This window comes from Diabrotica virgifera, chromosome 3 (assembly GCF_917563875.1).
Source record: "Diabrotica virgifera virgifera chromosome 3, PGI_DIABVI_V3a".
NCBI classification, from domain to species: domain Eukaryota; kingdom Metazoa; phylum Arthropoda; class Insecta; order Coleoptera; family Chrysomelidae; genus Diabrotica; species Diabrotica virgifera.
This window is the reverse complement of record NC_065445.1, coordinates 120,664,131-120,678,077: the sequence shown is the minus strand read 5'-3', so window position 1 is coordinate 120,678,077 and position 13,947 is coordinate 120,664,131. Positions and strand designations below refer to the sequence as shown.

The window sequence follows — 13,947 nt, the reverse complement described above, 5'->3', positions numbered from 1 at the left end:
CTGCATCTGAAACTTTTCAATTTGTTAAGAGATGTCGCTGGACCGCGTCCCAATGGGAATTTCAATGATTTTTGAAATTCCCCTTAAATTGATGGTCGAGCTGTTTTTAGATTCAGAGGAGTGCACGCTGGCGCTCAGGGCCCCCGTAAGGGTTACTGACGCCTGTGTGCAAAAAAGGATTTTGGCGCCCCTTGGGCATTTTGGTTCATGTTTATTTATTTATTTTTTGAAGGTAGATAGGTAGGTAGGTGCTTGAAATAAAGCAAAAAACTGAACTTTAGAGGTCATAATAAGTTTTAATGAGTTTTACCCGAAAAGTACTTCATTTTTGGGTTATTTTACTTTGAAATATTCGATTTAGAATTTGACGAATAGGAACGGATTTTTCATGAGCCCCAATGTTTCTTTTACTACGTCTATATACTTCATGAATACACCATTTTTTAGAACAATATGAATACACCATGTTTTCGTTTTATAGGCTACATTTTTGATAACAATACTTTTTTCGATAAATACCTACTTAGTTTTTGAATTTAACTGTCTAAAAACGTGTTCTTATGTTGAAAAATAAACATTTTCACTAGTAAATACATAACTCGAAAAATATTGATTTAGTTACAAAACTCTATAACATTTAGAGCAAAAGTTACTTAGAATTAGTCCATTCCAGGACTTACTTGAAACCTATATTTTTTACCTCCCGAGCAAAAGCAACCAACTACACAAGTCCAACTTTGAAGTGGAGGGCAAGTAGAAACTAAATCCACATTTTCATGCAATTCGGTGGTGACCTCGAAATTTACACGGTATCGCCGTATTTCACGTTCATTTACTGGGCTATAGGTACAATAGATAAAAAAAACAGCTATTGTAGTAGCAATATTTTCCGTTTGCAAATTCATTAATTACATCGCTAAAATAAATACCATCAAAAATTTCTTGTTCAATTGCTAATATTGCCCAGGCAATCTTTCTTGAAGCATTGTCCTTAAATTATTTTTAACATTGAAAAAGATTGCTTGCCAAAAGCTACAGATACAGGCAATGTGAAAAGAATTCTTAGTGAAATGCTTAGGTTTGGAAGGGTGGAGAAAAAATTGTTTTCAAATATATACCTATTGGAAAATACTTCTTCTTCTTCTTCTTATATTAGGCGTCTTGGCCTGTTCTTAACCGATTTTGAGCTTGTATTCGTAGCTGTGATGTTGACTGCCAGCTATCTCGCCGCCTTTTAAAGGGCCTTCCTATTGGTCTATTGCCTGTTGGCTTCGAATCCCTGGCTATTCGCTCGCTGTCCATTCTCGTCACATGCTGATCCCACTCTCGTCTTCTCTATCTTCCCCACCGTACTATATCTTGTATGTTACAGGGATCTCTTACTCTGTCGTTCGGTATTCTGTCTCTCAGTGTTTTCCCAGTTATTGACCTCAACGTTCTCATTTCTGATGTTCTCGTATCCTCTTGGTTTCTGCTGTGTCACATCTTGTTTCTATCGCGTACGTCATGATCGGTCTTACACATGATTTGTATTTGCGCACTTTCCCTTCCAGCCTCATATCTCTGTTTCTCCAGATGACATCCCTCAGACATCCTGACACGTAATTGGCTTTATTTGCTCGCTTTCGGACGCTCTCTTTAACATCTCCATTATAACTCCATAACTACATATTTCGACACCCAGATATTCGAATCTCGTAAAATACTTAAGGGGTCAATATCATCAGGTAATAAAAATAACTTCTTCAAGAACAAAACAACGTTTTAAAAGATCGCTGTCACTTAATTTAAATATGTTTCTTGTGTACTCATACCTAATCCTATTTAATCCAAATTTTGTTTTAAAATGAATTATTTTTTTACAAATTTTTTTTTAATTTTTGACCCTTGATTTTGGCGCCCCTAAAAGATGGCGCCCGTGTGCATTGCACACTTTGCACATATGGTAGCGGGGGCCCTGCTGGCGCTGTTGATAAAGCCTGAAATGGTGGAAACAGCTGTCCGGCGATTGTGCATCCCTCTGAATCGAAAACAAGCAAAACTATCTTTTACTTTGAAATATGAGTGTTAATAATAGTAATTCACTAAAAAGCCAACTAGACGCACGAAAATATTGGCGAATTTATGCGACTCGGTTGCAGGTTACGTTGTTACCACTTTTAAATGTGGATACACCATGATGGTCCATCGGCTATCAGTCGGACGGTCGGAGACGGCTCGTGTCTGAAAATTTTGAAAGGCGAAGGCGTGGGAGCGCTGTGGATATTAGTAGGCTTTTTTTTACCACTTTTTGGAATTGTTACAATGGTTACTTACCTATTACAGTGTGCGTACAATTAAACATGGACGAGTGTCTTTGACGACTTTTTGTTTTGAAATTTTTGACACTATGATTATCCAACTTAAAAATAGGTTTCCTAATTTAAAGTAAACAATTTTCAGATAGGGCCTTTCATCAATTTGTACAGATATATGGGCACAAATTTGACACAGTAAAATTAAAAACAGAATTGACAGTTCTTTATAATGATCCAGATTATCTTAAAAAAAAATGTACAAGAATTGTATCAATATTTAACGTCTTCAGAACTTGATAATACATTTCAGGAACCTTTTAAATTGGCAAACCTATTTTTAATAATTCCGGCTACAAGTGCATCCGTTGAAAGAAGTTTTTCAGCAATGAAACGGATTAAAATATGCCAAAGAAATACCCAATTGCAAGATCGAATGTCGTCATTTTCTTTAATTTCCATTGAGTAACTCTTTTTAAATGGATTAATGATAGAACCTCTTTCTACGATTCTGTTATTAATATTTTTCCAGATAAAATAAACAAAAATTTATATTTGCGAGGTTCTTTTAAAAAAGATTTTTTACATCTGGGTTTGGTAACACTTTAGAAAAAGTCACGCGTCGCCACTTGAAAATTGATTGGGTGAAACTCATAGTTCAATAATTTGCTCTTCATTAGGTCCTGGCATGTATAGAAATGCATACCTACGTATTACCGCTCAGGATCCTTACTTGTATTTCTTGAGGAACGTACATGTTATCATTTAATATAGACCACTTGCAGATAAAGCTGAAGGCATATTCGTTTGTGTTTATCCAATAAATTTATTTTTATCCAATAAATTTCTAGTAGTTACCTGACCTCTGTTGGTTGTTTTTATGATGTTTTACGAATCTAATAATTAAAAATGGCTAATCATTAAAACTGTGAACCAGTGTGGCTAAATAGCAGGCATACCCACCTGGGCGACACTCAACTAAACCGTGCTATGCGTATGATAACAGGCACAATTAAGCCCACCCCTACAATGTGGCTACCTACCCTTAGTAATATAGCACCACCCAAACTACGCCGCGAACATGCATTGGTTAATGAATATAACAAAATAATGGACAGTCGCCAGCTTCTAGTCCACAACGACATCCCCGATATTCTTGGGAACCGTCTCCGATCCAGGTTACCCCCTCCAAATTCTGCTCAAACGCTACAGCAATCCAATTTTGATTTAAATACTCGATGGAGAGAAGATCTGAATATCGATATAATGGGCATCAGTGAAATGCGATGGCCTGATGCCGGAAAATGTCAAATAAACGAGCACCAAGTATATTACTCTGGAAATACAGAAGGTCAACATAAGCATGGCGTCGGAGTAATTTTAAATAAACAAATAAAAAAATACGTTACGAATTTTGTTCCAATATCCGAGAGAATCATGCTCATTCAATTGGATTTATTCCCAGCAAAAACCAACATAATCCAAATATACGCACCCACAGCAGACAAATCAGACGAAGTAATAGAGGCTTTTTATTACGATTTAAGGAAAGTCCTAAGTAAGTTAAAAACCAATGAAGTAACGCTAGTTATGGGTGACTTTAATGCCAAAATCGGTAAGGGTAGTTATGGTGAAGTAGTAGGTTCATGGGGTTTGGGTGAGCGAAATGAGAGAGGAGAACGCCTACTCACATTTGCTACGGAAGAAGAGTTGGTAATCACCAATACACTCTTCAAATTACCATACAGAAGGTTATACACATGGCGCTCACCCGGTGACACGCCAGAAAATCTCATAAGAAACCAGATTGACTATATTTTAATAAATAAAAGATTCAAAAACTCTATAACATCAGTGAAAGCCTACCCTGGTGCAGATATTAAGTCAGACCATAACCCACTTGTCGGTAAGTTTCGTCTGAAATTTAAAAAAATCCACAAACCTAATCCTATAAGATACGATCTCAAACAACTAAGAGATGATGACATAAAGTACGGGAATATCTGAAGAACAACATATCCAAGTCAGAAGTAGTTAATGATGTTGACACAGAAATAAACCACTTAGAAAACATTGGGAAGGAAATATTAGACCAATACCAGCGACCGAAAAAGACAGAAAAGAAAAAACCATGGATGACCGACGGTATATTACAGATGATGGACAGAAGAAGAGAATCCAAGCGGAAAGACTACGTTGCATATCAGTTTCTAGACAAAGAGATAAAAAAAGCTGTCAGAGAAGCTAAAAACAGAAATCTGGAAGAACAGTGTGAAGAAATCGAGATGTTGGAACGTAAACACGATTCCTTCAACCTCCACAAACAGATCAAAGAAGCAGCAGGCATCTATAAATCAAAAAGGCCGGGACACTTAACAGACACTCAAGGAAATCCAATAGTTGATATTGAAGAAACAAAAACAACATGGATGAACTATGTGACAACAACATTTGAAGACGATAGGAATGTCACCATCACACAAAATAAAAATGACGATACCGGACCACCTATTCTCGAAGCGGAAGTGGAAGCTGCTATAGACAACATTAAGGAGGGAAAAGCCGCAGGACCAGACGAGTTCTACTCAGAATTTTTGAAAATTATGGATAAAGGCGAAGTAAAAAGACTTACCTTGATCTTCAACAAAATATACCAAAGTGGAAAAATACCCCAACAGTGGCAACAGATCAACTTTTATAACAATCACTAAAAAACCCAATGCCAAAAAATGTGAAGATTATCGAATAATAAGCCTTATGAGCCATCTGAAAACTTTTTAAAAAATTATACATAAAAGAATATATAAAAAGTGTGAAGAACACATGAGAAACACACAATTCGGCTTCAGGGATGCATTGGGTACTCGAGAGGCACTTTTTGCAATACAAGTTCTCTTTAAAAGATGTAGAGACGTGAATTGTGATGTGTGTTTTGTTGATTACCAGAAAGCGTTCGATAGAATAAAACATGACGAACTGATGAAAATATTAAATTCAATTGGTCTAGACAGCAGAGATCGCCGTATAATAAACAATATCTATTACGAACAAACTGCAGCTGTTAGAGTAGGGGATCAGTTAACAGACGACATAAAGATAAAAAGAGGTGTGCGACAGGGATGTATATTGTCCCCATTATTGTTCAATACATATTCAGAGCACATTATGAACCTAGCGCTAACGGACATAGACGAGGGAATACTTATAAACGGAGAACGATTGAACAACATAAGATACGCTGATGATACTGTCATTTTTGCAGACAGTCTTGAAGGTCTGCAGACACTTGTCTCCAAGGTGGCAGAAGTAAGTAGCAGGTTTGGGCTTGATTTTAACATCAAAAAAACCAAATACATGGTTATAAGCAAAAATAGGATACCACCTGGTCAATTACTAGTTAACCAACAACCTATAACACAAATCACCAACTTTTGTTATTTGGGTGCAAACTTAAATGACCAGTGGGACCAATCGACGGAAATTAAGATAAGGATCGAGAAGGCAAGATCAGCCTTCGTCAAAATGAAAAAGATCTTTAACAGCCACGATATAAAATTGGAAATAAAAATTCGTTTACTAAAGTGCTACGTATTCTCCGTTCTTTTATATGGCGTGGAGTCATGGACCTTAACTGAAGCATCACTGAAGAGACTCGAAGCATTTGAGATGTGGTGCTATAGACGCATTTTGAGGATTTCCTGGATAGACAGAGTTACCAACGAAGAAGTTCTACATAGAATGGGTAAAGAGCGCGAACTAGTCGTAACCATAAAACGTCGCAAACTGGAATACCTGGGCCATGTAATGCGCAATGAACAACGATATGACCTACTTCGGACCATACTTCAAGGTAAAGTGCATGGGAAAAGAGGTCCAGGACGAAGAAGAATATCCTGGCTGCATAACCTGCGAAAATGGTTTAACTTAACCACTACCGGACTTTTCAGGGCAGCAGTCAACAAAGTCGGAATAGCCATGTTAGTGTCCAACATCCGTAACGGATAGGCACCATAAGAAGAGAAGGAGAGAAGATTGGGAAAGTGAGACAGATCCGCATTACCATAGTCTACTGGACATCATTGAAAAACCTGGCGAATTTGAACGTCCTCGTAAGATTTGGGCATTCCTTAATTGAATTAAAACAAACTGTGGAAGACGTGCCGACTCTCTCTACAGATGGGGTAAACTTCCCTCGCCTTCTTGTGACTGCGGCGCTGCAAGACAGACGATCAGACACATAGATCAGGACTGCCCACGCAGAGCATACACAGGGGAACCTATAGACTTTGTAATGGCAACCGAAGGGTCAATCGAATATATTTAAAAAAACTGGACATCTATTTGTGATGCATTATATAATGCATAAATCTAAATGATTACCTATTCTGTGATGTATTTACGCCATACGCTAAATAAAAAACAAATTAATTAAAAATGGCGGACAGGCCTCATCAGCTACATAAAGTATCAGTTGAAATATGTAAATATCAAAATTATTATCATTAGTTAAATAATAAAGATAAAATTAAAATTTTTTGGGTAACTGAACTAAAGTTTCATCGGTTTTGATGGAATTCAGTAAGGTGATCGTTAAAAAGGCCTCATCAGCTCCACAATTATCAGTTAAAGAGTGAAAATGTCAAAATTATTAGTTACATAATAAAAATGAAATTAATAATTTTTTTATAAATTAGTCCTGTCGCCAGGGGGGGTACAACGGCCTCGTTAATTCAGATGGACTTACCCAAGTTTTTTTTATGTATTTTGACCCGTAGAACACGAATTTTTTGGGTAACAGTTGATCCGGATGTCGATAAGATTGTTATAGACCAAGAACTTGAGGAATCAAATAACAGCGATTTTTGGCAAAACAAAACAATATTTTGTATTTTTTGGGTCATTTTAAGCAAAAAATATTTCTACAAGTTTTTTAGTAGGATGCACAGTTTTCGAGATAAACGCGGTTGAACTTTCAAAAAATCGAAAAACTGCAATTTTTAAACCCGAATAACTTTTGATTAAAAAATAAAATAGCAATTCTGCTTAGCGCCTTTGAAAGTTCAAGTCAAATTATGTCGGTTTTGATTATTTGCATTGCTAAAAATTTATTGTGTTATTGTTAAACAAAGCTACAAACCACTAGTGCGTGAGTGATGTTTCTATGATTTCTCATTTAAAATCGAACGAGTAGGTAGAATAGGTACTAGTGCAATCAAGACTATTTCTACGTTACATGCGTTAAAACGCATGTAAAAGCACGGGAAACCCTACGTGTTTATAGCTTTGTTAAACAATAAAAAAATAAATTTTTACCAATGCAAATAATCAAAACCGATATAATTTGACTTAAACTTTCAAATGCGGTAAGCAGACTTGCTATTTTATTTTTTAATCAAAAGTTATTCGGGTTCAAAAATTGCAATTTTTCGATTTTTTTAAAGTTCAACCGCGTTTATCTCGAAAACTGTGCATCCTACGAAAAAACTTGTAGAAATATTTTTTACTTAAAATGGCCCAAAAAATACAAAATATTGTTTTGTTTTGCCAAAAATCGCTGTTATTTGATTCCTCAAGTTCTTGGTCTATAACAATCTTATCGACATCCGGATCAACTGTTACCCAAAAAATTCGTGTTCTACGGGTCAAAATACATAAAAAAAACTTGAGTAAGTCCATCTGAATTAACGAGGCCGTTGTACCCCCCCTGGCGACAGGACTAAATACCTGAACTAAAGTTTCATCGGTTTTAATGGAATTCAGTAAGGTGGTCGTTAATAAGGCGGACATGCGCCATTTTGTAATTTATTTTTAAATTAAATCATATTACAAGTAATACCAGTACCTCATTGAAAGGCCCTTTTAAGTCGTGTTTAACGACATATACACAATTAAGTTCCATTCCATTCAAAATTATTTGAACAAAATGACTTAGCAAAATGAATATTTTGGGATTTTCAAACCGAAACTGATAATTGTTGTAAGAGTCGTTGAAAAGAACTTAAAACTAACTTTCAATCATATATTACTTGCCATATAATCTCATTAAAAATGGCGCCTATCCTTCATTATTAATGATTAGGTACGTCACTGAAACAAAAAACAATTAACAAGTGTCGTAGTTTATTTATATAATAGGTAATTTATTTATTTGATTTATTTCAGTTAAAAATATGGAGACTTTAAACGCACCTTTTATATAAGTGTTTTGTGTATTAATCTACAGAAGTAGTTTCTTGCGCTACTTTTTAGATTTTGTTCATCAAGCAAAGTTAAAACTTATACTATTTATTCCTTTTCCATATCTATCAACATATTATTCATAAACTATACTTTTAGCTGTGATCTACGAAAGTTTGGAGTCTTTAGTTGGAAGTATTGTCAGTGATCTTTCTGGACCAGCCAAACTGTTCTATGAAAGGGAGTTCGATTTCTTTGATAAAATCACGAATATTTCTGGTGAAATTAGACCTTTCCCCAAAGGTATTGAAAGAAAAAGGGCGTGTTTAGAAGCATTAAGTAAAGTAAAGGTAAGTTAGAATAAAAAATAAAATATTTAGTTTACTATTTTATTGGGAAATAAGCCACAATTTAATTTAAAAATGAAATACGTATTTCGATAACGACCTCCGAAGTGGAAGTCGAAACGTCAATAAATTTCATTTTTAAATTAAATTGTGGCTTATTTTCGAATAAAATAGTAAATTGTATAAGATGCCACAAAGAAATAGCTTTAGAAAAATATTTAGATGTTACATTGGATGTTGTTGCTAATAACGACGCATGGATCTATTTATTATTTTATCTTTATGATTTTAATTTTATCATTGATTTTTATTTTATGTTTTTAGGTGCAGTCGGGATGTTATTTGCCCAGCAACCCTGAAGCAATGGTGTTGGATATAGATTATAAAAGTGGAACTCCTATGCAAAGTGCAGCAAAAGCTCCATATCTTGCTAGGTTTAAAGTTATCAGGTGCGGTATCAATGAATTAGAAAGTATAGCAATGGCTGTATCAACAAATCAAGTAAGTCTGTTAGCAGTTTTTTAAAAGTAGAAAAGTATATGAATACTTCTTCAATTGTTATACATATTGTGTTACCAAACCATTCTAAGTGACACCATTCAGGATAACGAACACATTAAATAAGAGTGATATGCAGATTGTTTCCCATGAATAACACTTAACTTATCAGTTATATCATAATTAAATCCCCAGTTTGCTATGCTCCACTGAAAGTAAAAACTGTTGTTCCACTACTTTTTCCACTTATCATTTTCTTGCATTCCACAATCATTTCACTATCCAAAATTGCATGCGATCTTATTTGTAATCGTAACTCCATATATAAACAATCATTCTTCACTCTGTTTTTGTTCTAGTAAATTTTAAATCTTTTTATTCCAGCTCCTTTCTACAGTCTTTCCTTTCCAGTCTTTTCATCATCAATATATCTAAACACCAAGGAATGTCATTTTGAAAATTTTCTGTCATCCTAAAGACTGACCTGCTTGTGCAGGAAATTTATCAGCCTCTACAACACCGGTCCTACAGTAGTTGTTACCCTCTCATACGTGTCTCTCAAAATCTTCACGTACTCGCTTAGGGAAATTCATTCTTATTCAGTGCATCTATTTCATTTGTTTTCGTTGGAGTCCAAACTAATTTTCGAATATATCGGTTTCCTCACATATCCATCTAGCAATTACTCTCTCCCATATTTTCATGGTGTGACTAAGTAGTTATGGTCTTGTAGTTTGTGCATTGTTGAACCTCTCCTTTGTTTTTGTACGCTGGTACTAAGATACTACTGCTTCTCTACTCCTTAGCATTTGTTCAAATTCTGTAATTCTATTAAACGATCTTGTTAGTTAACTTGGTCCTGTGTCTCCTAACGCTGTCTATAATTCTCCAAGCATATCATCTGACCCAACTGCTTTACCCTTTTGTATGTTTACTAGTGCTTTAGCAACTTCATCGTTTCTTATGTTCGTATAATCTGATTAACCTTCCGATGACCAACCTTTTTTTGTTACACGGATTACCAACGGGGGTAAAAAATGACCCCAGGTCAAAAATGACCTGGAATGAATGTTTTCAGCATTTAAATCTTCATCTAACAATACATCCTCGTTTTCTGATACTATTTCATCTCCTATATCATCATAAAATCGATAGAAGTAACAATTTCCTGTAACTCAGCCTCAGTAAGGTATTTGCGGGCCATATCTTATATGTACACAAAATACTAAGAAACTATAATAATATACGCCAGGAAATAATAATAATGACTAACTATAGCAGACAGGAATGTCATGATTCGTACATAACGGGCACCACAGTCTAAAAATAGATTTTGATAACGCGCAGTGTAAAACTACTTGGAATTCCACATAATAAACGATATTTTACCAAACATCAACTTCAGAATATATTTTTTATTCGTAAAATATAGGGAATTTTTTTTATCTCAAAATATGAGGATATCTAGAATGATATTTAAGTCAAATAAAAAAATAATGAGTTAAAAATTGAAAATACTTTTGAAATTAATAAAGAAAAACATACGCTGGGGTCCAAATTTACCCCCCTTGGTCATCCGAAGGTTAAGGGCCGGATAGCTCAGGCGGTAGGATGTCTGACTTCCAAGCAGGTAAACCGGGGATCGAATCCCAGGCGAGAACATATTATAGACATTTTTTGAAATGTCTATAGGCCCCAGGTCGACTCAGTCTGAATAAAATGAAAACCTTGGGTAAAACCAGGTTTAATAAAACCTATAAATAAACCTGTTAACTTTCTTGTATACTGTAGGCTCTAGAGATAGCAGACTACCTTGCTAGAATCCCAAAGCCGCGTTAACAGTATAAAACGGGGGACTATTATTATTTATATAATCTGGTTAACATATTTGGATTTCTTTACCATATGTATGACTATTTTATATATTTTCCTTTCACCTTCTCTACAAGTTCATCATATAGATTTTTATGCGTTCTGCTTTAGTTCTTGGTATAGCTAATTTCGCTTCTTTTTGGAGACAGTATAATTTTGAAGATCTTCGTAGATTACTTTTTGCCCCTCTTCGTAAAGTGAAGTGTTTCCCTGAGGTTTTTGTGAGTATATCAATTGCAGTATTTCTAATAATACTAGCCATATTTCTTCAAATTATGTTAGGACTTACTTTAACGTTCCAGCTCAATTATTTTTGTAGTATTTTTACCTTGAATGCATCTTCTTTTTCACCATTTCACTATTTCATTGTTGTGATCCTTTCCAAAATTTTGGTTTTGCTCCGTTTCTTACTTCAATGTTCAGCTTAACAAACTTATATTGTTAATAGAACTGTCACATTGTTAAATATCACCAAATAAAGTAAGCCACATTTGCAAGTAATTTGTAATAAATAAAGCCACATTTGCAAGTATTGGAAAATCCATTTTGATTATGTAATATAATTTTTAGGCCAAGGATCAAAGTATGGGTCCTGAATTGTGGCAAGCTGCAATTTTCAAAGTTGGAGACGATGTCAGACAAGATATGTTGGCGTTACAAGTTATTGGAATATTTAAAAATATTTTTCAAACAGTTGGATTAGAATTGTACTTGTTTCCTTATAGGGTAGTAGCTACAGCTCCAGGGGTAAGTATACAATAGTCATTATATACTAGGCGAACTTCGAACCGCCTTAGAATAGGGAACTTGCATAAAATTTTAAATTCGAAAAAAATGTAATCACAACAGAGCATAATTTAAAACATGTATCAAAGATAAAAAAGTTGTTTTTGTGTTCCGTTTTGCCCCTAAAGACGATTCTAGATTCAAATTAAAGCAGCTAGCCCAAAACGCGTCGTGACGTCATATGGTTGTGTGTTTACATTCTGCACCAACAAAGAAAACAAAATTGTATATAAATCAAAAATGAATAACCATTTTCAATTTCGTTGCAACACGAAACTACAGCCGCATCATTATTCCAGTTCAATCAGAGAGTGCAGCAAGCACCTCTACCGGTTTCGAAACTTATTAGTCTCTCATCAGGAGGCACATACGCTACTCTCTCTGACCCAACTAGGACAAACTCCGGCGTGCAGTCACGGATTGCAACGAACGAAATGGCACGGATGCCCTAGCGGCAACTGCTAGCAAAAAACTAAGTTTTCAATCTAATACAACAAACTAAAAACAACATCCAAAAATGATATTCTACATCCTACCAGATTGAAAACAAAGGGAACCTTCTCTGGTAACACCTCCGAGGATTCTACAATTTGCAAGCCATAACGGATGCTGAGACTAAGGAAGATGAGGGAATTTTACAATTTATAATTCACGTCCCATCTGCTCATCGCGGTAAAGTTCCAACGAGAATGGTTCCCTTCCTACTCCAATCAGAGTAAACATGTAACTCAAAAATGAATAACCATTTTTAATTTCGTTGCAACACGAAAGTACAGCCGCATCATTATTCCAGTTCAATCAGAGAGTGCAGCAAGCACCTCTACCGGTTTCGAAACTTATTAGTCTCTCATCAGGAGGCACATATGCTGCTCTCTCTGACCCAACTAGGACAAACCCCGGCTTGCAGTCACGGATTGCAACGAACGAAATGGCACGGATGCCCTAGCGGCAACTGCTAGCAAAAAAATGGGACGTGAATTATAAATTGTAAAATTCCCTCATCTTCCTTAGTCTCAGCATTCGTTATGGCTTACAAATTGTAGAAGCTTCGGAGGTGTTACCAGAGAAGGTTCCCAGTGTTTTCAGTCTGGTAGGATGTAGAATAACATTTTTGGATGTGGTTTTATGTGCTATTAGGGAGCGTTCAAGTAAACTTAGTTTTTTAAAATTGTATATAATTTTAAATTAGACATTATAAACGTCATGTCAGTAGAAAATACGTTTGATCGTTCGAACTATTTTAAAAATATAGAAAATTTGTACTTTTACAAAATGGTACTAAACAACATTTATAGTGTTTTATTTTATTTTCCATAGTAAACCTTCTTTCCTTTTCTTCAAATACTGTATCAAACTCCAATCTCAACAAACTGGTATATATTATTACAATGACATACGATAAATGTCATCAGAATATAAATTTTTCCCTTATTTCGCGACGATGAGTTGGCCAAATACCCAAGTAGGTGGAGGCCAATAAACTAAAGAAGAAGAAGAAGAATATGCCTAAATATAACCATAAATATAAATATAACCATAAAGTTAAACTATGTGACTTCACGGGTCGTTTGAACTATTTTTTTTAAACAGAAGCTTTTAAATTTGTACTTAAGATATTATGAGTTTTTGAAGCGTGAAATTTTGGAAATCTCCCTTTTAAACAAAACTGAACATTATTATGTAATAATAAAGTGTGCAAGTTCCCTATTAAATGTGTCAAAGTTCAATAATTAAAAATTAACAGAAACCCAAAAAAAAATACTCAAAAATATTATGTATAAAAAAAGTTGAATCAGTTTATTGCGTTCTGATAATATTTTTTGCCATGTGTAAATATATAACGAGGCCGGTTTTTCGACGCGTGAATAAATTTCCATGTGCGAAACATGGAAACTTATAAATTAGTTCCGTAAACTTCCAACGATTTCTTTGTCTTGCGATTTGTTTATAATTATTTGAAAAACTAATGGTAT

The 13,947-nt window shown here is 34.9% G+C and overlaps 1 protein-coding gene across 2 annotated transcripts in view; it reads left to right on the top strand.

The window, feature by feature from the left end:
• The window catches only part of LOC114343580 (phosphatidylinositol 4-kinase alpha), a 218,426-nt gene that overhangs the window by 167,734 nt on the left and 36,745 nt on the right, over nt 1-13,947 (top strand). For both annotated transcript variants that reach the window (XM_050645477.1, XM_050645476.1), the window contains 3 exons: nt 8,631-8,821; nt 9,143-9,319; nt 11,759-11,935. In XM_050645477.1, the coding sequence (XP_050501434.1) occupies nt 8,631-8,821; nt 9,143-9,319; nt 11,759-11,935 (545 nt within the window). The remainder of the gene's footprint in view (nt 1-8,630; nt 8,822-9,142; nt 9,320-11,758; nt 11,936-13,947) is intronic.